The 24,183-nt window shown below is 40.9% G+C and overlaps 1 protein-coding gene across 1 annotated transcript; it reads right to left on the bottom strand.

Moving 5' to 3' along the window:
• Positions 1-18,283: 18,283 nt before the first annotated feature.
• Positions 18,284-18,690, bottom strand: LOC116655631 (sialin-like). Its single transcript, XM_032453533.2, has 2 exons — positions 18,502-18,690; positions 18,284-18,442 (listed from the first exon to the last, which is right to left on the bottom strand). The coding sequence occupies exons 1-2, from the start codon at positions 18,667-18,669 to the stop codon at positions 18,284-18,286; spliced, it is 327 nt and encodes a 108-aa protein (XP_032309424.1). The 5' UTR covers positions 18,670-18,690.
• Between the last annotated feature and the right edge of the window lie 5,493 nt (positions 18,691-24,183).

Raw genomic sequence — 24,183 nt, 5'->3', positions numbered from 1 at the left:
CCAAACGTTCCTCCAACCGGCGAATGCTTTTAACTTTGACATTTAATCTTTTTTTTAAGTCAATAAGAGTCGTGGAATTAAGTTTCACAGAGTATCCAAAAAAATAGTTGGTCGCCAATGACACCGAAACCAATATGCTTGACCAAATTGTAGGGGAGCGCGTCACTTGGCAGACCGGTAAACTATACGCGCCAAAAAGTGCATATACATACATACATACAGCAGCGGATAACGGTGGGAAACGAAAACGAGAATATTATCGCTGCATCTATTTGTATGTATGTAAACCAAATATATATGCACCTTTATTTTATCTGAAATAATTAAAATAATTTTTGGCTGCACTTTAGTATTTATTTGGAAGATTTGTAAATTCGAGAACGAGGGGTAGGGGGCGACAGTGATTGCAAATAATACAAATATTCTCTTTTTTATTTTATCCACAGGCAGTACATTTAGGTTAGCACATATATTTATAATTAAAATTTTAGAATTTTTTCTACGTACGTATGCGCCAAGAATTGAAAGGAGGGTGCAATATTCCAGCACAAGACGGATTTTAATTTGTCTTATCTCAACTTTCAATTTTTTGCACAAATACCTGGGTTTCTGCTTTCGGATCCTTTAATCCTGCGGCCACTTTCCTTTCACAATTGATGCAGGTGCAGTGCATGGGGACGACGAATCCTTCCAGAAGCAGCTATGGAGAAGTTTTTTTTTCGCGACGCGGAGAATTCTTTAATTTGTATTTTGAATTCACTGGCACAACCGTCGCGAGCAACTCTTAAGCCTAGCTTATCTAGTGCGGCGAAGCGGGGCGAATTCATGGGAGAGCGCAAGTGAGAGCTTCACTTGCGCTCCCGCTCCGCCCTAAACTAACTTATACTAGACTTCATAAAATTCTACTTATTATCTACATCTAATTATACACCTGTAATGGCCACTCGATGGCAACGAAACCTTAGAAGAATGTGCAGCAGCTTTGGTTGGATAACTAGACCAGACATCAAAACGCCATTCAATGAATACCCAGACATAGTAGCAGCCGAACCATCAAAAACAACCCTGAGCTTGGTTGTTGTGCTGTCCTCCTTCAAAACGCAGTGATGTGGCAGGAAATACTGTCTACAGGTCGTGGACTAGGCGGGACTGGAGACATATGCCCCAAATCTAAATACTCCTTTATGAACGCAGCATACTGATCCTTTAATTGAGGCTGACAACAAAGCTTCCTTTCGAGGGAGAGAAATCGCCGCACGGCTCGTGAGTACGATTCACCTAGCAACTCAGAGCTGACCTTCAACGGTAGCTTCACCGAGTAGGCGCCTGACGCGAGGCGAGCAGAATTCTGCACGAAATGCGTCTCGCAATCCAATTCCTCCTTCGTCCACTTCACAATGGGCTCGGAGCAGGCTTAGATTTCCCAAAATTTACGGAGCAGACACTCTAAGCGCTCATCCAGCTGGCTTGGGCTTTTCAAACGACTTTCTCCCCAGATGTGAGCCACCGCCACACACAACCCATCCAAGCCGGGTTTTCTTCAGCACCGGTAGGCCAGCTGAGAGCTGGATTTGACCAACACACAGCAGATCATAGAATAGACTGGCTCCGATAAGTAAATTCTGCCACGTACGATTTGCGTCTACGAAGCTGCAGCTGACTAGCCAGACGGGACGTAATCACGTGCTCCTGCGATCCAGAATCCAAAAGAGCCTGGCATGGAACAAAAACCCCAGAACGACTCCGAATGAGAATGTTCGCTGTGGCCAGTAAGGCTATTCCACTGCTGCGACCCTGGGCAACTAGTGCATTAGCAGTCGATGGTGAAGCGCCTATTGGCTCGGCGCACTGGGCTGCGGCTGATGTAGACGGCACAGCAGAAAGCTAGCTGCTGGAAACTGTAACTCAAAAAAATGCAGCAGACTGTGATGCCTCCTCCCGCAACTGCGACAATTATCAGCGAGGGACTCACGCAGGCTTTTGAGCTATCAGCGTTTTAATAGCGACCGAATTAATAAGACGAGGTTCAATTTACAATTCAATTTATTATGGGTCAAATCGTTGTTCAGGTTTCGCTCCAATTTCAAATCCTGAGAATCCGATTGGATGTCGCGGTCCAGCGAAGAATCCTGACTGCATGAGCGACGATTTTCCAACAGACCACCATGCTCTTTCGAAGCCTCTATGGTTGGTTTTCTCAATGACGGAGCAATGGGTCCAGTGGTGCCGTCGAGACGAGTGGATTGTGCAGGCACCCTCATGGAGTACCTTGCCATTCCCACCTGAATATCAACGCGCACATCAGCGGCAAGCTCGGAGAACATCCAGAATAATTCGATCCCAATTTCACTAGAGCTCAATCGTTCTAACTCATCCTGGAGTGTGGTGAATTTCTTGCGCAACGCAATTTCCAACGGCTCCAGTACCATGATGGTCAAATCGTCCTTCTGCACTGCATGCTTGACCTTATTATGCAGGGCTTCCGTCTCCTAGTAGGTCACCTCTGCTCTTCGCCGCAACAGCCTTTCCCTGCTTGTACCACCCACCGCATAATATACAAGCAGAGGCAGGTGAATTAGTAATAATAAAGGACGCTCTACTGTTTTTTGCGACTCTACGTCTTCCCACCTGAGTGCCTGGCGCGTAAGCGGCCAAGGCCACATCCATAGCCTCCAAAGTCCTGCAACGCTGTTCCAAAAACTCTATCGGACAGCCCTCGAAGCGTGTCACTGAGTCACCTTCCAATAGATTGAGGCCCAGAATCTCGTTCACATGAGCCTGAAATATCAACCGACGGGTATTAAATCGATTCTCCAAAAGCTGCACTGCAACATCATAATTCTCCTCGGAGATTTCCAAGGAACGAACTGCCTCTAAAGCGGAGTCCCGAAGACAAGATCGCAACCTCTGAAACTTTTCCACCTCACTTATATAAGGATTGCAGCCTACGATCGTCGAAAAGACCGAATGAAACTCAGCCCACTCTGAATATCCTCCGCTGAAAGTAGGAAGAGGAAGAGGAGGCACGGCTTGAAAACTCCGACTGAGCGCCCCTGGATACTGGAACTTCCGCTGGCAAGGGTGGAATGGGCAGCAATTCGAGCAGAGCGCAACGACGTCTCATGCTCGATTTCGGCAATGTCTAACTTTGCAAGCTCCCCGTGGATGGCCTTAAAATCCTCGTACATGGCGACCAACTGGCCGTGACGCACATGGAGCATAGCATCCTCCACCTTTGACATTGGCTGCAGGGCGCCTTGGATCCTCTTCAAATCCTGCAGGATACCCTTTGCCTTGCATTTTAAAATCGCACTCCGAGATGGAGTGGGTTCTCCTGTGACGTCACCGCTGGAGTTCATCGCCACTATAACTGAAATACGCTCAGTTTAGGTAAAAAACACGCACAAATTAATTTTGGCGCCAAAATTATAATTCTTGTTTATTTTATTATATTTAATTATATTTGATCGCAGCAAACACGATTTATCCCACAATGCGCTCAGAACCGTACACTGAGTTGTGGAATGTATATATGTATATATGAACGTTTGTGTCAGTTGAATGCACTTGCAAGTGGATCGTATGTATGTATGTATGTTGGCGGACCGGTATGTATTGTATTTATTTATATTATTAAATGATTTATCTATAAATACAAAATAATTGTTTCACTGATGCACTGTATGCCGTTTATGTTCAAAAATGCACATATGTACATATGTCAATACACCGCGCAAAAACTGAAACGGGTATGTTCGCACTATTTTATGCAGTGTTTATAAAGCCGAGCGGCCGAGAAGAGTCGGCTTGCGACTAACAACAGCGATGAGAAAATGATTATATGCTAAACTATAATTATTACATTTATATCGCTATGTTACATTTATATTGATTCAATTTATGCCGGGGCTGCTGCCTGACCCGACAATTCGTCTTTAAAAATAGTAGAGCTAAAGTGACCGTACCGAAGTTTTATAAAGAAATATATACTTTTATTTAAAGTTATATATAAATTTTATTAAAATATTGCCAATACATATGAACAATTGCCTGTGGAGCAAATACAGACGAATAATTCCAAAATCACTATCGCCCCCTAACCCTCGTTTTCGATATTGTAAATATTGCCAATACAATAGAAAAAGTGCAGCCAAATAATTATTTTATATATTTGTGCATAAATAATTGGTACATAAAATAGATGCAGCGGTGAACATTTTCACGTGCCTCTGTTATCCGCTGCTGTATGTATGCAAATTATCAAAACCGTACCGAAGTTTTATAAAGAAATATATACTTTTATTTAAAGTGTTTTCGCATTTGTTGTATAGATCAACTTAAGGCTAATTTTTCGACTGCCCAAGCTTGAGTTAATTGTCTTCCTTGTCGTCTTGGGATCGAAGCTTTCCAAGCTTCCCTAAGAACTTTCCCGAAGTTAATTCCGAAGATAATTCCGAAGTTAGAACCCGAATGATTTTGCTACGATCAGCATGGAAAATTTGGCTAGCAATTGGAATGCCAAAAAGGGGAATCGCGGTGGCATGATTCCAGCGGATGTTTAGTCTAATATTGCTTTGCTGGTGCCGACCGAATAGGGGGAGTTTGTTTATGTTTATGATTGACTCAAGCTTGGCTCGCCGTTTGTGTTGTAGGTGCGAGTGTGGGGATAAGTGTGTAAGAGCTCGTGGGAACTCACTGCTCGTGGGAAGTGCAGAAATAATTGTTTATAATATTAATATAAAATATAGATTAAACTTCTAGTTAATTCTCCCCCTCCTAAGATGAATCGTCCCGATTCATTACATTTGAGGCGGTGAGGGAGGTTATTCTATTATTAAGTTCTGTAAATGTTATTTCAATATCTCTTTCAGTTTCGTTTTCTGTTACAGTTTCAGTTGTGATTTCAGCTTTTGGAATTTCTATTTCTTTTTGGGTTTTGGTACATTTTATTTGAATTTGTTTTATTATTTGGGTAAGATTTTGCGTGATTTATATATGATTAAAATGGTAAGTATAAAAATTAACAATATTAATTCCAGGGATATTTTTGTTTTTCCTAATTTTACAAAAAGGGTTAAAAATGTTTATATTATCTAGACTTAATTCGGAATCATTAGAAAATATGTAATCCGTTATTATATAATTATTGTATTTGTATTGGGATACGTAATCTAACATTTTCTGTTTTTCGTTGATGTAATTTATATTATTACATTTATATCGCTATGTTACATTTATATTGATTCAATTTATGCCGTGGCTGCTGCCTGACCCGACAATTCGTCTTTAAAAATAGTAGAGCTAAAGTGAATAATAAAGTTATATATAAATTTTATTAAAATATTGCCAATACATATGAACAATTGCCTGTGGAGCAAATACAGACGAATAATTCCAAAATCACTGTCGCCCCCTAACCCTCGTTTTCGATATTGTAAATATTGCCAATACAATAGAAAAAGTGCAGCCAAATAATTATTTTATATATTTGTGCATAAATAATTGGTACATAAAATAGATGCAGCGGTGAACATTTTCACGTGCCTCTGTTATCCGCTGCTGTATGTATGCAAATTATCAAAACCGTACCGAAGTTTTATAAAAAAATATATACTTTTATTTAAAGTGTTTTCGCATTTGTTGTACAGATCAACTTAAGGCTAATTTTTCGACTGCCCAAGCTTGAGTTAATTGTCTTCCTTGTCGTCTCGGGATCGAAGCTTTCCAAGCTTCCCTAAGAACTTTCCCGAAGTTAATTCCGAAGATAATTCCGAAGTTAGAACCCGAATGATTTTGCTGCGATCAGCATGGAAAATTTGGCTAGCAATTGGAATGCCAAAAAGGGGAATCGCGGTGGCATGATTCCAGCGGATGTTTAGTCTAATATTGCTTTGCTGGTGCCGACCGAATAGGGGGAGTTTGTTTATGTTTATGATTGACTCAAGCTTGGCTCGCCGTTTGTGTTGTTGGTGCGAGTGTGGGGATAAGTATGTAAGAGCTCGTGGAAACTCACTGCTCGTGGGAAATGCAGAAATAATTGTTTATAATATTAATATAAAATATAGATTAAACTGCATTAATATGCAATTTTGGCGCCTTTTGTTGAACGGAACGCCAAGTGACACAATACCCTACAATTCGTTATCACTGGCGAACAAATATTTAAATTCTCAGAGCCTCGACTATATTTTATTCGACTTTCAATTAATTAATTAATTATTTTTTTCGTTGCTTGGAAATTAATCATTTATTTTTTATTAAATATATCACTTCCTCTCTTTATCTTAAAGCGGACGGACGTGTTTTTTTTGTGCGCACTACGTTTTTGTAAAACTTGCAATAAGCTTTCTATAAACAATCGGTGTTTATTTCTTTACTGATATAAAAACAAATTACAATTTTTTTTTAGATCCGTATCGCTTTGCGTGTGCAGTGATATATTTGGAGGTAAAATAATTATTTATTTAATTTACTTTCCAAACATAGCCCTGCTCTGCTTCTTCATCTCCTACGGTGTTGTTGCTATTCTTTTGCTTCTACTCTCGCTCAATAGAGATTCTTATCTCTATTTCTTTAAATCTTACTAACTTGCACTAACTGCTCTCTTTAATCTCCCCTTCTCTTTTCCTTGGTACAGTGGTTCAAGGTTCCTCATTAATAAAATCAAATAATATTTTTAAATTAATTATTAATTATACCCTTGCAGAGGGTATTATAATTTTGGTCAAAAGTGTGCTACGCAGTGAAGGAGACATCTCCGACCCTATAAAGTATATATATTCTTGATCAGGATCACCTCCTGAGTCGATATAAGCATGTCCGTCTGTCCGTCGGTCCGTCTGTCCGTCTGTCTGTCTGTCCGTCTGTCTGTCGGTTTCTACGCAAACTAGTCTCTCAGTTTTAGAGCTATCGAATTGAAACTTTGCACACATCCTTCTTTTCCTTGCAGGTAAAACATAAGTCGGAACGGCCGAGATCGGTCGACTATATCCTATAGCTGCCATATAACTGATTGATCGGAAATGCCATAACTTTGGTGTTTTTTAAGTTAGAGGGTTGTGACTTGTTACATGTTATATTTGACCAAAATATCTTATGTACAAAATTTCATAAGGATCGGCCGACTATATCCTATAGCTGTCATACAACGATCGAAATTGGCATAACTTTGGTGTTTTTTAAGTTAGAAAGATGGGATTTAGTACAGATTCTATTTTGGGAAAAACAATCTGATCTGCCAATTTTCATAAAGATCGGCCGACTATATACAATCCGCTATATATCTAATAATATAAGATGCGTGGCGCCACCTAGCGGACTTCGACTGAACTGCAAGGGTATATCAACTTCGGCTCCGCCCGAAGTTAGCTTTCCTTTCTTGTTTTTTTAATAATTTTTAATAAATTAATTATTTAATTTTTAATAATTTTGAATAAATTAATTATTTAATTTTAAATAATTTTTAATAAACTAATTATTTAAATTTTTAATAATTATGGATTTTAAATTGGTCTGTGCATTAAAGTCTTGCAATAAGACAATCTCGTCTTCCCAGCCTACCATCCATTGCTGGCTCTGTGAAAACGTTTTACACGCTAAGTGTGCCGGGTTCACGGCCTCAGTTTCGGATGCAATATCGCGTAGGTCTGGTCTCCACTTTTGCTGTGATGGTTGTCGTGCTGTTCAGGACGCAATGAGGTCGTTCATGAGGCAGACTAAAAGCGGTTTCAAGGAGTTGATTAGTGGTTTTCGAAAAATCAATGACCAACTCTGTGCGCTTGATACACAGTTTAGTAGCCTTCAACTACTAAATGAGCCTCCAAAGCGTAAGAAATCCGCTTTTAGTGATGTTCTCGGGTCGAATAATCTTCAGCCTGCTCAGCCGACAACTATGCAGCCGCTTATATCTCTGGCCACCCCAAGGGCCGGACCTGAGAAAAATTCGGCTTCCGAATGTCTCGGACTCAATGAGCAATTGTCCGATATGTCCTCTGTGGCATCGCTTCAAGTGATCCCAGACCCAATAATAGAAACTCCTGTAACAGTCACCAAACAGGGTAATAAACCGTCCGGACCCCCGGTACGCACTGATGCCGCAGTATTAGTTACGGCGGCACCAAAACCCTTGCAGGTGATCCCACCATCGAAACACATTTTTGTTTCCCGGCTTGCCCCTGATACTTCGGAGATTGATATCTCGGCTTACATCAAAGCCAAAGCAAAAGCCGACATAAAGGTGGTGGATATTACAAAATTCAAATATTCTTACACCAGGCACACGTCATCTTTCAAAATACGTGTGCCCTTGCAGATGTTCAAGACGATCTGTTCCGCCAGCATTTGGCCAGAGAACATTTTCGTCCAAGAACATCAACCAAGTACGGTGAAAAAAAAGATAACCAAACCTGTGGGTGTAAAACTCCCACATGTTAAGGCCACTGATCAACCTTCCACCTCATCTTCCTCAATCTCAAAAAACTAATGTCTCCATTAACACTTATCTATCAGAATACAAGAGGGTTACGTAGTAAACTTCCCAAACTGTATTCTGATAGTTCTTTTTTTGCATCCCACATTATAGTATTTACAGAAACTTGGTTAAAGCCGGAGATCTTAAGCTCCGAAGTTTTTCCTAGTAGGTCACCACTTTTAGATGTGATAGAACTTTTCGAAGGGGAGGAGGAGTGCTAATTTCTGTAGACTCCAAATTCGCTTTTGAAGAGGTAAAATCACAAGAGTTTGGTAACATTGAATTTCTTTGCATCAAAATCACTTTGTCCGATCAATCTTTGTATGTTACCTGTTCGTACATACCACCTTCGTCCGAACCGCCAACATACTGGCAACATTTGTCCGCTATTCGTTTGGTTTTCGATCGTCTGTCTGATGGTGACCAGCTGATAGCTCTGGGTGACTTTAATATCCCAGAACTTATGTGGTCAAATGTTGATAATTCAACGTCTTTACAGCTTAACTCCCACCATGACTTCCCTGAGGGCATGTTCGACATATCACTCGGGCAAATTAACCACGTTAGAAATTCTTTAGGTCGGCTGTTGGACTTATGTTTCGTTTCTGATCCTGATGGAATTACTGTTTCCAGAACTTTGCCCCTTTCTAACCCTGAGGATCCATATCATCCCACTCTTGAGGTTTCAATCGAAAATAATTACTTTTTTGACCTTAAGTCTACAGTTAAAACTCAGAAAGTTCGTTTCTTTCGTAAGGCTGACTTTATGAAATTAAACAAGTTAATTTTGGAATTTGATTGGTCTGATTTACTGGCATGCGAGGATATAAACATCGCATTACAAAAATTTTATTACACTTTGAACATATTTTTCGACGCTTGCGTGCCGTGGAAATATCCGTCCGCTTCAACGAATCCGCCTTGGTATACAAGGCACCTTATAAATTTAAAGAATAATATGAGTAGACTTTTAAACAAACATAGATTATCTGGCTGTACAGTTAGTTATTCAAGATACTTAGTAGCTCGGTCCAATTTCACTGTGCATAACGCAGAATGTTATAGGAGTTATATTCGCCGCTGCAGGATTCAGTTTACTGAGGATCCGAAGCAGTTTTATAACTTTGTAAACACTAAGCGTAAACATGTATCTTTTCCCCCTCTGCTTACGTTTGAGAACTCTTATGCGAACACCGATCAGGCAATGGCCGATCTCTTTGCACAGTTTTTTCAAACTACCTATTCACCTAGCAGCAGTTTAGCTCAGCCTTACACTTATAATATCCAATCACCTATGTAGTTCAATAATAACTCCGTGCCAGCATGGCTTCATGAAGCGCCGCTCCACCAGTACCAACTTATTGGAGCTAACATCTTTTATCACGGATGGTTTCCGGAATGGCTTACAAACAGACGTCATATATAAGTCTTCTTATAAGTAAACTCAGTCTTTTGGGATTCCCAACTGATCTTCTTATGTGGATTTCGAGCTACTTATCAGGGAGAACCCAACGTGTTTTCTTTAAAGATGTTACCTCGCGTTTAGTCCGCGCCACATCGGGGGTGCCCTAAGGAAGCCATCTTGGACCCCTACTTTATACTCTGGTTATTAACGACTTGCCCCTTGCCTTAACTAATTCACTTGTACTTATGTACGCTGATGACGTTAAGCTATGCCTTCAGTATAATTTCTCTAGCGCCCAGTCTAGACTTCAATCCGATTTGGATAAACTTCAAAATTGGTGTTTAGCAAATAACCTAAAGCTTAATGGATCGAAATGTAAACTTATGTCTTTTTACCGATCTAGTCCTCACCAGGCTATGTACTTTGTCTATGGGAACGCCTTAGAACGATTAACTCAGGTTAACGATCTAGGTGTCCTATTAGATTTGAAACTTAAATTTACCGACCATGTATCTACCATGGTTAATAAAGCTATGGGTGGCCGCTGTGGTCCGATTTCGAAAAGGTATTAAATCGTAGGTACCAGCATCTATCCGCTGAAGAGACTGGCAAAACAAAACAGGAGAAAACTGGGTTTAGCAAGCTACTTAATAGAAGTTCACATGCGTTGGCTTGCTCCTCTGCTAACGCCAAACCAGCTTGCAGTTATTGCAACGCTCAAGACCATTTTGTGGCCCAGTACAGTCCGTTCGCGCGCCTTGCAGTAATGCAAAGGTTTGAGTTTATCAAGTCAGCATCTCTCTCTCTAAATTGTCTCCGAAAAGGTCACACCATTGCGAAGTGTAAATCAACTAGATGTCAAATCCCACCATAAACTTCTGCACCGATTTACAGTGACTGAAAATAACTTAGCGTTACCACCACCAACAGATAATCCTCCTTCAGCGTTAACGAATGATGGCCCTTCTACTTCACATGCTTTCGAATGCGTCGACTCTAGAAATGGTAAGGGTAAGGGCTCGCGAACGAAAAGTGGCGAGCACATATTGGCCCGAGCATTACTTGACTCAGGGTCACAAATGAACTTCATTTCTGAAGATCTTGCTCAACTCTTACAGATCCGTAGGGAGGAATCTTGCATCAACTTGCTTGGAAGTGGTCAATCTAATTCACAAGTAAAAAAAAAGATCCACACCGTGGGGAAGTCAAGAATCAATGGTAGCGAGTTTCCGTTCGACTTTTGGATTTTAAAAATCATTGTCACGGATGACGTCGTCATGGGGAGGATAGGCCGGGGGAGCTGGGTGAGCAGGGGCCTTATAGATGCGCTCTTCGAGAGCCTTCGACTGCAAGATATTCCGCATGCAGCGGAATCAGAACTGCGGTTGGCGGACGAGCGGCGTACTTGTAGTAGGGACGCGAGAGCTCCACCTGCGGGCACTCCTGGAAGCCGCCGATGCCTTCGTGATCTGGTTGGTTGCTCCTCCAATGACAATCAGGGGCCAGCAGTTGACCTGGGCATTAGCCATGCCACCTAGTTGATAAATAGCAATATGAAATTAGCATATTTATGACACTGGGTGGGTCAATTGTAGTTTACCTGTAACATGCAGCAGTCCGCGCCCGGAAACCACCAAGCAGACTCCGGGCTTGCCAGTCAGATAGCCAATGGCCTGGGCGGCGTAACAGGCTGCCTGTTTGTTGCTCATTCCGATGTACTTTAGTCCGGCTGCCTGGAAGGCCATGGAAAGCTCGATAAAGACATACTCCACACCCTGGAAATAAATATGCAATCAGATAATAGTTAGTTAAGTTATCTAGTTCAGTAGTCTAGGATGTCTTAAAATTATGTATGTGACGAGGATTCATTATCCGAGTCTTTGACCGGACTTTCGGCGAAACGTTTTCTGGCGCGTGGCATGTTGATTGAATTTCACAACTCGACTGCTTCTTTAATTCATGTCGATCCCTTCTCAATTCCTTCTCACCCTCCAATACACACGCACAGTGTGGTGAGTTATGACGAACACTATCTGTCTCACTCATGCCCACGGCCAGACTACGTTGACAGAATTACGTATCTGCCTCGCACGAAAGAAAGGGGAACCACAAAGAAATAAAACAAATGTGTACCAACAAATAATCGTTATAATTTGAATGTTTAAATTATTCTGCGACACGGCCTTCCTGACCTATCTCACGTCCTCGTGAGTTTACAATATAAAGGTTTTACAAAATATTCTCTTATTATTATTATTATTATTTTCCTTCTAATACAAATTCAAATTCAAGCAGGTTTCGCAAAAATACATTTTTCTTCTTAAATAAAAATTGAACAAATTATTTCTTACTCTTATACAACGTTTGCCATGAGATTCAGATTACCACCAACAATTAAAACAATTCAAACAATTAAAATTATTCAGCCTTTTCTTTCATAAGGCAACCATATTCTCCATTTCATTTACAAAAATCATGCCAACAACTAGCATACAGTCATTAACAAAATAAACTGGCCAGCCAATAAACAAGTTAATTTAGCCCACAGCTTATATCCAGACAAACCGGCCATCACAAATAGCTCACAGTTTAGCTTATAAGCCGGCCAAATAACTGACGTCCGATCATTACCAAAATTTCAATATTAATGCAGCAAATGGAGAACCACATAACTCGGGCGCTCACCTCTACAGAAAGTCATGAAATATGGAACCGATCCGGAAAGGTCTTTATTCTATTTCAAGATCACAGCCCTCGCCGGCTTGATCTGTGGCATCTTCATCACTGACTTCATCATTTAGTTCTGTGATTTCTTCATCATCACACTCATCATCCAACTCTGTGGTAATCCCCTTCTCAGGCATACGCCTCAAAAATTCGTGAGAATATTTATATGTTCTATTATTAGTTAGTGCCTTAAGTTTATACCGATCTCCTTCCAATATTTCGGTTACTAAAAACGGTCCTCTAAACTTAGGGTCTAATTTTGTCTGATGTCGCTCTTCGTTTTTAAGCAAAACGTGATCACCGACTTTATGTCTTACAATAGTAGCCTTATCTTTATCAAATCTAGCCTTATCATATTTGGCATTCTTTTCCATGTTTTGCTTAGCCATTTCTCTAACTTTATCAATATCAACATCGTTCTTATTTTCAACAACAGGTACGAGACCAAACGGCCTTGCTTCTTTGCCAATAAGTAGTTCTAAAGGGCTAACCTTAGTCACTCTATTGGGCGTACAATTAAGAGCCAGTTGAATTTCGCATAAAGCATCTTGCCATGACCCCTGACCTGTCTCAACCGCTGTTAGCATGGACTTTAGAGTACTCATAACTCGCTCTACTTGGCCATTGGCCCGACTAGCACCCGTGGCGATCAGATGCAAATCTATCTTTTGAACCGAACAGAAATCACGGAATGCTGTGCTTGAAAAACTACGTCCCTGATCTGCGATCAGACGAGAGGGTACGCCGAACAATGATATTTGTGATCTTAATGCCTTAATACAGCTCTCGGTGTCTAGCCTCGATGTATGAAATAAAAAGACAAACTTCGTGAAGGCGTCTATTGACACGATTATGTATTCCTTCTGTTCACTTTTACCACTAAGCTTCCCTGTGATGTCGATGTGGACTGTATGCCACGGGATGTTAACCTTTGGTATGGGATGCAACTCCGCTTGTACCCTACCAGATGGGGGCTTTGACAATCTGCATGTAATACAGTTGTCGACAAATTTGCGAACGTATTTGGACATCTTGTCAAACCAATAGTATTCGTACATTTTCTCAAGGGTTTTTTCCCAACCAAGGTGCATAATTGACTCGTGCACATTGTTTACAGCTGACCACCTGAATGGCTTTGGGATGATAGGGAGACAACGAGTCCTTCCGTTTCTTTGAATTTTCCTATACAGCGTTCCTGCCCTTAACTCGTACGTTTTGGCCAAATCCTCAGAAAGATCATCGTTACGCAATTTAGAAACAATAGACGACGTTTCTGCGTCTCGTTGCTGCTCAGCTAACAACCATTTGTCAGTAATCTCTGCTAAATTTATATGTTTTTCCACTGTACCTTTTGACTGGATGCGATCTTTTGATATGGGATTTCGAGACAGAAAATCTACATGAGCCATTCGTTCGCCTGGCCTATACTGAATGTCAAACTTAAAAGATTGCATGTACGACCACCACCTATGGACTCTTGGAGTCAGTTCCACTTTTGTGCGAGATGCCTTGAGAGAATTGCAATCGGTAAAAACGATAAAATGTCGACCATACAAGTAATGGCGAAAATGCTTAATAGAATTGAAAACTGCAAGTGTTTCCAACTCATACGAGTGATAACGCGATTCCGCTGGCGAAGTCCGTTTACTAAAGTATTCGATAACTCGTGGCTTGTTTTCGATTTTGTGCAACAAAATTGCGCCATAGCCAACGGCACTCGCATCTGTATGAAGCTCAATAGGAAATTGTGGATCGAAAATAGTAAGAACAGGTTCACTAGTCAGGATTGAAATTACCTTCTGTCGTATTTGCTCGTGCTCTAATTCCCATGAAAATGACATGCTTTTTGAAGTTAGAGCATAGAGTGGTTTCAGTAACTGTGAAAACTTGGGTACAAACTGACGAAAATACGAGACCAGTCCAATAAATTGTCTCAGTTGAGTCACAGATTGCGGAGGCGGTAAATCTGTAAGAGCTTTTATTTTTCTAGGATTCGGTCGAATTTCACCTGCTCTAACTTCGAAGCCCAAATATTCTACACAAGATTTAAGAAAGGAGCATTTTTTAATGTTGAAAGAAAATCCTGCTTCGACGAGTGCTTGTAGAGTTATTTTTAGCCTGTCGAAAGCTTCCTCCTTTGTGCGTGCAACTATCATTACATCGTCCATATAAACGATGGCATATGTATGAGTCAGATCGCCTAGGGCACGATTAATGGCCCTCTGGAATACAGAAGGCGCATTTTTAAGCCCAAAAGGCATAGCCAAGTATTCATACTGCCCTTCTGGGGTTACAAACGCTGTCCGTTCAATAGAGCTTGGATGTATTGGGATCTGATGGAAGCCACTCGCCATGTCAATGCACGTGAAAAACCTAGCATCACTCAACCTAGCTATCTGGTCAGATATAAGTGGCAATGGGTACTTGTCGGAAACGGTATTGGCATTAAGCTCACGATAATCAACACACAGACGGTCTGTACCATCTTTCTTGCGGACAAGTAACATCGGACTCGCGAAAGGAGAGGAACTGTGTCTTATTATGTTTGCTTCCAACAGCTCTTGAATGGAATGTCTAACCTTTTCTTTTTCTTCCACACTCAATCGATAAGGGCGTCTCTGAACCGTCTTATTCTGATCAATCAAGCGAATCTCTAACTGTCCCGTAGTCACGCGACTCTGTGGTATACCATTTATAAAAGAATTTGAATACCCCTGTAATATTGAGAGCAGTTTGTCTTTATCCTGTCCATGTAAATCGGTATCGACACCAGCCAGGTCAGGAGTGCATTCGGAGACTACGACAGGTAATACAGACTTTTCGTTAAACATAGTAAGCGCGCTTGATGTAATTGTCACGCCGATGCCCTGGCTCAAAATTTCCCGACCAATCAGAGCGTCGTATTTGATATGATTGTCTAAAACTACGTGAAACAAGATTTCGAAAGAATGCTCACAAATTAAAACATTCGCCAATATCTGTAAAGTGCTGCAAACAGAGTTGCCACCTATACCCCTCAATGTCACTACGTTGTTTATTCTAGTGCCGGATAATCTCAGTGATGCAGTCTCTTTGATGAGTGAACATTCGGCTCCGGAGTCGAAGTAAAATTGGAACGACTCACCAAACTGCAGCAACGTTCCTAAGGGCTCAAGTACTGTGCATATGTTTACGTCTTTGATGGTATTGCTCTTCATCGGCGGACGCTCCTGACGATCTGGGCACACAGTAGATACATGTCCAGCTTTTCCACATTTATAGCAGGTCACGGATGATCGATCTTTTGCTCCAAATTGTTGATTACGGGGCTGCTGACGCTGAGTTGCCTCTTTATTAAAGCGACATTCCGCCTTCTTGTGTCCGGGTTTGCCACAATTATGACACGTGATGTGAGACATAGTCCTGACTCTTTTTCCTTGGGGTGCTGATAAGTTGTCACTCAAATGCTGGTTCTGTCTGGTGTCGAACGAAAAGGCTTTGAGTTCCTGATGCAGCTCGTTTCTGGTTTTGATATCCGTCGTAAAAACCAAACGGCGCAATCGTTTGTCTATCCCAGCTGCATGTGCCAACGTAACGGATACTGCAATCTGCTCGACGCTAAGTGACTTCCAGCGGGCCATAAGTGATGTGACCATTCTGCTTCCATACAGCGACAAGCACTCTCCTTCGTTTGGGCGTGCATTTAGCAAATTCATAACGGTTGCGGCCAAAGTCTCCGTTCCAGAAAAATATTGCAAAAATAATTCTCGGAACTGCGTCCACGTAATGCCGGGAAAACATGTCTGCGAGAGCCAGTGAGATGCGGTGCCTTCCAGTGATTTGCTGAGGGACATTACAAGAGCGCTGCCCACTAGCTGGTTTTCGGACAAGATGTAGTCAACCGTTGAACACCAGGAGAGAGCGTCTGATCCTGCACGATCAGGGTTGAACTTTGGCAGAACAATGTTTTTGGCATCTTTTGGTTCATTTTGAGAGCACTGCACTTGTTTTATTAGCTCAGCGAAATTATGATTTTGCATCTCCAAAATTGACAAAAGATTTGCATCATCGGCTGGAGGCGGAGGTAATCCCACTTCTGATGACGAGGATTCATTATCCGAGTCTTTGACCGGACTTTCGGCGAAACGTTTTCTGGCGCGTGGCATGTTGATTGAATTTCACAACTCGACTGCTTCTTTAATTCATGTCGATCCCTTCTCAATTCCTTCTCACCCTCCAATACACACGCACAGTGTGGTGAGTTATGACGAACACTATCTGTCTCACTCATGCCCACGGCCAGACTACGTTGACAGAATTACGTATCTGCCTCGCACGAAAGAAAGGGGAACCACAAAGAAATAAAACAAATGTGTACCAACAAATAATCGTTATAATTTGAATGTTTAAATTATTCTGCGACATATGGAATTATTAAAAAATATAAATATCACATTCCTTGCATTACATAACATGTAAAATCCTAAAAAATCTAACCATGATAAATGCCAACACGTTTTCGGCGATTAGGTTAAGGTTTTAACCTAAGGTTAAGGTACCTATTAGGTTAAGGTTTAAGGTTAAAGTTTTATTGATTTTAATATGGCTCCCCCGTCCACCGATAATCGCCGCAAGGGTGTTTGGATCGTGCTACTAAACCTTTGGAACACACAAGGCTTAATCACAATCCGTTTTCCATTTATGAACAAGAATAATTATAATCGGGGGGTGATGGCAACAACAACAGCAGCAGTACTAACCAAGTGTTTTGAACTTTGCACAACAAACAGGTGCCTTCCACTTTATAAGATAAGCTACCATTGTTCTCATCACCTCCACGGCCCTCACAATCGTCCCCCATGGAGTCGAGAGGAATGCCATATCTCAAAAAATGCAAATAATCAACAAATGCAGAAAAGTGCAATGTAGAGTTTTTGTACAAAATGGTTGAACCTTATCTGTTGCTTCAGTGACTCGGCAATAATCTGCACCGCTTCAACCTCGGCCATTTTGTGCGCTATTTATGGTAATTGTGCTAGAGTTGCTAAAACCGCCGCCGCGTTATTTTGCGTACTGGACTAAAATTAGTTAAACAAATTTAAATATACAACCCAAGGGAAGCGGTGGCCGCAGGCTAGAGGTGGGACAAACACAATCGATATTTCGATGATCGCATATATCGATGCATCGACCCTCACGACACTCGATTAATACATTCGATTTATAGTGTACATGTTATCGATAATTTGGGTTAGTATGGCGGGATTTTTATAATGGTTTTAAAAATAAACTTTTCTAATGCCAAAAGCTTTTTATTTTATGGCTTACGCATTGAAGCATTATATAATTTGTTTATTGACGCACTAATCGCTTAAAAGAGAATGTTAATTAACCATCATAAGCTGCGCTTTATTGCATGTCCTCACATCGATTAGCGTTTGACTAATTAATTTAAATTTTTTGTCTGAATGGAGAACGCAATTAACTTCTGCAATAAAAAAACCCCCAGTCAGGCTAAGGTCGTTTTGCCAATCTTAGAGCAACTGGTTTGGCCAGTAATTCACAGCCCAAGAGCGCTAAATAACAACAAATTATATTTATTAATAATAAATACAAGGCTAAAGCTTTAATAGGACTTTCCAAAAACAAGCGCACTTCATAGTTATGGCATAATACTAAACATAAAACATCACAGGCACAAACTACAAATTTGTGTTGACAATATCCTCTCGCGACTCTGTGGTCTCCACTTCGTTCCATTTCTGGATCTTGCCAGAGCCAAAGACCCAGAAAAAGAGGGCGAACAATATGTAGGCAGCAGCTCCAATGATGAAGACCCAATGCCACTGATCGATGGTGTTCTAACGGTGAGAGAAAACTATTAAACTCAATAAACTTTAAAGGAATCCTGCTGACAAACCTCTTCTTTTGTAAAGGCTGCCACAATCAAGGGCGAGAAGATTCCTGGCGTGGTTCCAATGCAGTTAATGATTCCATATAGAGTACCCGCATAGTTAGGTGCCAAGTCCTGGGAGTTGGCCAAGTTGGAGGCAGTGGCAGCTCCGTTGAATCCCAGGGAAATGGTCATAATGGCCACACAAAAGGATCTCGTCCGAAGTATGCCAGAATAATAAGCATTACACCTGGCAAGATTTGAGCTATCCAGGAAGGAAACAAATAATAATATTACAAAAAACAAGAAAGGAAAGCTAAGTTCGAGCGGAGCCGAACTTGCAGTTCAGTCGCAGTCCGCTAGGTGGCGCCACCCATCTTATTTTATTAGATATATAGCGGATCGTATATAGACGGCCGATCTTTATGAAAATTGGCAGATCAGATTGTTTTTCCCAAAATAGAATCTGTACCAAATCCCATCTTTCTAACTTAAAAAACACCAAAGTTATGCCAATTTCGATCGTTGTATGACAGCTATAGGATATAGTCGGCCGATCCTTAGAAAATTGTACATAAGATATTTTGGTCAAACATAACATGTGTGGAAAGTCCCAACCCTCTAACTGAAAAAACACCAAAGTTATGGCATTTCCGATCAATCAGTTATATGGCAGCTATAGGATATAGTCGACCGATCCCGGCCGTTCCGACTTATGTACTACCTGCAAAGGAAAGAGGGATGTGTGCAAAGTTTCAACTCGATAGCTCTAAAACTGAGAGACTAGTTTGCGTAGAAACAGACAGACAGACAGACGGACAGACGGACATGCTCATATCGACTCAGGAGGTGATCCTGATCAAGAATATATATACTTTATAGGGTCGGAGATGTCTCCTTCACTGCGTTGCACACTTTTGACCAAAATTATAATACCCTCTGCAAGGGTATAATAATTATAATAAAAAAATAAAAATGCTTTTAGTGGGATGCCGTGGAGATAATAGAGATCATGATAAGATCCATGAGTTAAAAAAAAAAAAGACTGACACAAAAAATTAAAAAAAAAATAAGAAAATAAGATATGAGACCAAAAGTATAATTTCTGAAGGACAAGAATCTTCAGCCCGAAGTTTGGAAATAAGGTATAATGACACCGAAATAACAAATCAGAAAAATTAAACAAGAAAATTAGAGTCCAGACCACAAATACCATGTCAGAATAACGTAAATCTGAATACACCTTTGATTGAGAACTTGAGAACTTGACAATTTCTTATTTTCAGTTCAAATAAAATAAAATAAAATGAAACATAAATATGAAGTAAAAAAGTAGATGTTGTTAGCTTGAAAACCGTATTTTTAATTTTAAATAATAAATTAAATAAACTTAAAAAAATAATAAGAAAAGAAGTGAGGGGCGTGGAGCTGATAGAGATCATGATAGGATCCAAGGGTTGGAAGTAACTATAATTAAAAATAAAATAAAAAACGTGAAAATAAGAAAACAACCGAATCCTCGTATACCAAGGCTGGAAGTTCTGGAACTTGACAATTTCTTATTTTCAGTTCAAATAAAATAAAATAAATATGATGAAAAAAAGTAGATGTTGTTTGCTTGAAAGCCACTAACTGAATGACTGGGAAAGTCCAAGAGAGACCTCTATTTATACGAAAATCTCAGAGCCATTATCTGAAAAAGTTCAAAGGTTGCTTTGTTGATTTTCAGTTTTTTGACATCTTACTCCTGTACTGTTAGTAACATTAGTAATGTTACAGTTACTGTTATTATTCTCTAAAACACTTGTATAATGCCCTAAAAGAATAAAAATAAAGTAAACCTTATAAATGTGCCTTCCACTTTATAAGATCAGAATGCTCATTGATGAGCAAATTGTTGCTTTTCAAAGGTTAATAAGAAACTTTACAAAAGACTCCGCAAAGAGAAAGCTAAACTAAGGAAACTTCGAGGAGAGACTCAACCAACTTACTCACACATGGACCCAGTTTAGGAAGAATGATGCCAAGCTCCATGAGCTGGCACTAAGTTCGGAAAATTAGTATTTCACAAAGGCTAGAAGAACTTCGTCACGGGATCCCAAGATCTCATTGACCTGGAACCCACCTTACAAAATGATGGACATACCGATGACAGATTTCAGGCTATAAAAGCAGAAAAATTTTCGTTTCTGAGCGAAGAATCACAATCAGATTCAGCATCATCACAAAAACCCGCGATAGCATCTCCATTTGTAATACCACCAGTCAACATTTCAAAATTTGACGGGGATTGTCTGAAGTGGAGCCGGTTCTGCAACATCTTCACGGAATTGGTCCACAATCAAGAGTATAGAGATGCGGTAAAATTGCTGTACTTAGAAATCCGTGTGAATGGAGAGGCCAAGAGTTTAATTTCCACAACATTCGGAGGTCATGCCAGTTATCAAGACACTTAACGACTAATGTCACGGTATCAGAATGAAAGAATCCTCATCAAATCGACACTTGCAACCTTTTTTGCACATCCAAAAACAAATGGAACAAATTCACGCTCTGAATGTACCAACATTAGGTTGGGGTTTTATCTTGATACACATTCTTGAAGAGAAATTAGATATCCATACCCTATCATATCGGCATATCAACCAGCCGACAAGCAATCAAACAAATGCTTAGACCTAGAGCTCAAGCAACCAGCCAAGTTACGCTGCAAAAGACAACGGCCAATAATGGCTTTCACTCATCAACTCAAGCACCAGTTGAAAAATGTGGCATATGCATCCATGCCAATCATCGACTTCAAACCTGCCCAAAATTTTTGGACATGACTCCGAGTGAAAGGACACAAAGAATAACAAGGATGAAAGCCTGAACAAACTGTTACAATCAATCATGCGAAACATACAATAAATTCATGCAAATCTAGGTTCTAATGAAATGTTTGCAAAAGGAATCATCACACAATGCTGCATCATACATCTACGCGAACAAGCGCATCCACAACCAGCCAACTTACAACACCATATGTAATACTCGCGACCGCCCAAGTGGAAGTCCAAGGTCCTACCGAAGCACGACACAAATGCCGGGCAGTATTCGATTCCGGATCACAAGTGATTTTATGTCTCAGGAACTGGCATGTATACTCGGAGTTCAATCAGCACCAACCGGCATTACCATAAAGGGCATGGGAGGCACAAACCAAGCAAACTCCCGAGCAGTATTAAATATGTTTTCATTAACTACTATTTTCAAAACACAAGTAGTGGCGTATATACTAACAGAAGTCATGACAAATCAACCATCTGAGCCAATTCTGCGCTCAAAAAACATTCCACCAGAAATTCGGTTGGCAGATCCCTCCTTCACTCAGCCACAAGGTATCGACTTGCTGCTCGGGGCAGAATATCTGCCACAACTCATCGGACCGCTACATATAAACCTAGGACAAGGACAGCCATTACTTCAACGGACCCCTTTTGGATGGATTATATCCGGACCAGCAACAACCAGAGGTCTGTGGTACAAAAAATTCAACCCAGGAGCAGTGCCATATCAGCCAAGAAAGAACCAAGAATCGAGAGCCTGCTCGAAAAGTATTGGAAGTTCAACACCCTCGAAGAAAATCAAAAGGCCCTTACCACGCACAAAAAGTTATGCCAACAGCATTGCATGGAAAATATAAAAAAGAAGGTAGAACAAGTCTATAATACGGTGGCTTGGACACCGGAAGCTAACGAGCCACGACAAAGTTTGATTGCATGCATCGGCAAGGAGCAAATAGTAATATCTGGAAGATTATATAGTTCCCCACTAATTACGGACCCCGAACCACAAGCCCAAGTTTTTAAACTCACAACTGAAGAGCACAGAAGGCAAGGGCCAGTAAACAAGGGAATTCAGCGAGTTAAAGTCACATCCAATTCTAAAGGATGTAGGGAGACGCATCATCCGGCATGGGTACCAGGCATCTCCAAAAGGGAACAAGAAGTAACGTCAAGAAAGGACCAAGAGTCTTCAATGCGCACTGACAAACCAGAAAAAACGCCTAATACTACATGGGTTTTGTTAGGCACCTTGTAAGCCAATCAGAATTATTTGTAGCGGACGGATATTTCCACGGCACACTTAAGTCAAAAAATGAATTTAATGTCAAATAAAATTTATCTAGGATGATATTAATATCAGTGGATGCCAGAATATCGAAGTCAAAAGTATCGATTAACAAATTAAGTTTACGAAAATCAGCCTTACGAAAACAACGAATCTTCTTTAATACGCAGGAAGGCTTTTGATTGACACCAGAATTGGTTTCAATTGAAACTTCAAGCGTAGGGTGTTATGGATCTTCAGGGGTTGAGAGGGGCAAAGCTCTGGAAAGTGTGGTACCATCTGGATCAGATACAAAACATAAGTCAAGAAGCCGACCTTTCTAACATGGTTGATCTGGCCTAGGAACAAGTCAAAGATGCCCGCCGTGAAATCATGGTGCGTGGAAAGTGATAAGAAAGTTACATTTTCAGTAATTGACCAATTGAGTTCTGGTAAATTGAAGTCGCCAAGAACTACCAGAAGGTCAATATCTGACATAAGATTGGTAACAGCCTGTATAGCCGACAAGTGATGCCAGAATGTAGGCGGCTCGGAAGATGGTGGAATGTAAGAACATGTAATAAACAAAGATTGAGCAGACAATATGACTTTAACGCAAATGAATTCGAAATCACCAAACTCTTTACCTCTTCAGAAACGAAATTGGAGTCAATAGAAAATAAGACTCCTCCTCCTCTTCGCAGAGGTCGGTCACGTCTAAAAGTGGTGTACCTTCTTGGAAAAACTTCGGAGCAAAAGATTTCCGGCTTTAGTAAAGACTATAATATGGGACGCAAAGGAAAGACTATCAGAATAAAGTCTAGGGAGCTTGCTACGTAGGCCCCGACAGTTCTGATAGGTAAGATTGATAGAACATGTTTGTTTTTGAAGAGTCGGATTGGACAGATGTTGGGAGCTTGACTCCAGCAGGCTTCGAATTTTTTTTCTTTACCTTACTCGGCTGATGCTCTTGTACAAATATGTCCTCTGGCCAGAAGCCAGGCGAACATATCGTCACAAACATCGGCACTGGCACACTTATCATGAAGGATGACATGCGCCTCGAGTAGGAGTATTTAAATTTCCTAATGTCTTCCACTCTAATAACGGCCTTGGTTTTGGCTTTGATATAAGCCTAGATTCAATCTCCGAGGTATCGGGGGATAGCCGTGAGACAAATATTTGTCTAACAGGTGGTATTACCTGTAATGGTTTTGGTGCCATTGTCGGTAATGCCGGGCATCAGTCCGTTCCGGGGTCCGGGCGGGTTACCATTTCTAGTGGAAGCCATGGGGGTTAATTCAAGGGTATTCCTGGAATAACTTGGAGTGATGCCATGGAGGACAAAACAGACACGTTATGCTCTGCTACGGTAAATTCGGGTGCTGACTTTTCATTTACCATCCCTGCTCTTGGAGTAGCAAGGGAAATGAGCGGCTGCATTATTGCGGGAGGATCCAGCTTCCCAGCGATCTCTGGAGCTGCAACTTCCCTAGTAGCAGATTTTTTCCGCTTAGGAGATTCATTCAACATCTGAAGACTATTGAATTGAACATCCAGCGCACTGAGTTGATTGTTGATTTTTCGGAAACCAACGATCAAATCTTTAAACCCACT

The sequence above is a fragment of the Drosophila ananassae genome (genome assembly GCF_017639315.1).
Source record: "Drosophila ananassae strain 14024-0371.13 chromosome Y unlocalized genomic scaffold, ASM1763931v2 tig00000112, whole genome shotgun sequence".
Taxonomy (NCBI): domain Eukaryota; kingdom Metazoa; phylum Arthropoda; class Insecta; order Diptera; family Drosophilidae; genus Drosophila; species Drosophila ananassae.
This window is presented reverse-complemented; position numbering and strand designations above follow the sequence as displayed.

What these genes read in the sequence shown, in the direction of transcription:
- LOC116655631 (XM_032453533.2), bottom strand. Translation starts at nt 18,669, where the DNA reads ATGACCATTTCCCTGGGATTCAACGGAGCTGCCACTGCCTCCAACTTG. An exon ending in CAGCCTTTACAAAAGAAGAG is followed by an intron (nt 18,443 to 18,501) that starts GTTTGTCAGCAG and finishes TCTCACCGTTAG; the next exon opens with AACACCATCGATCAGTGGCA.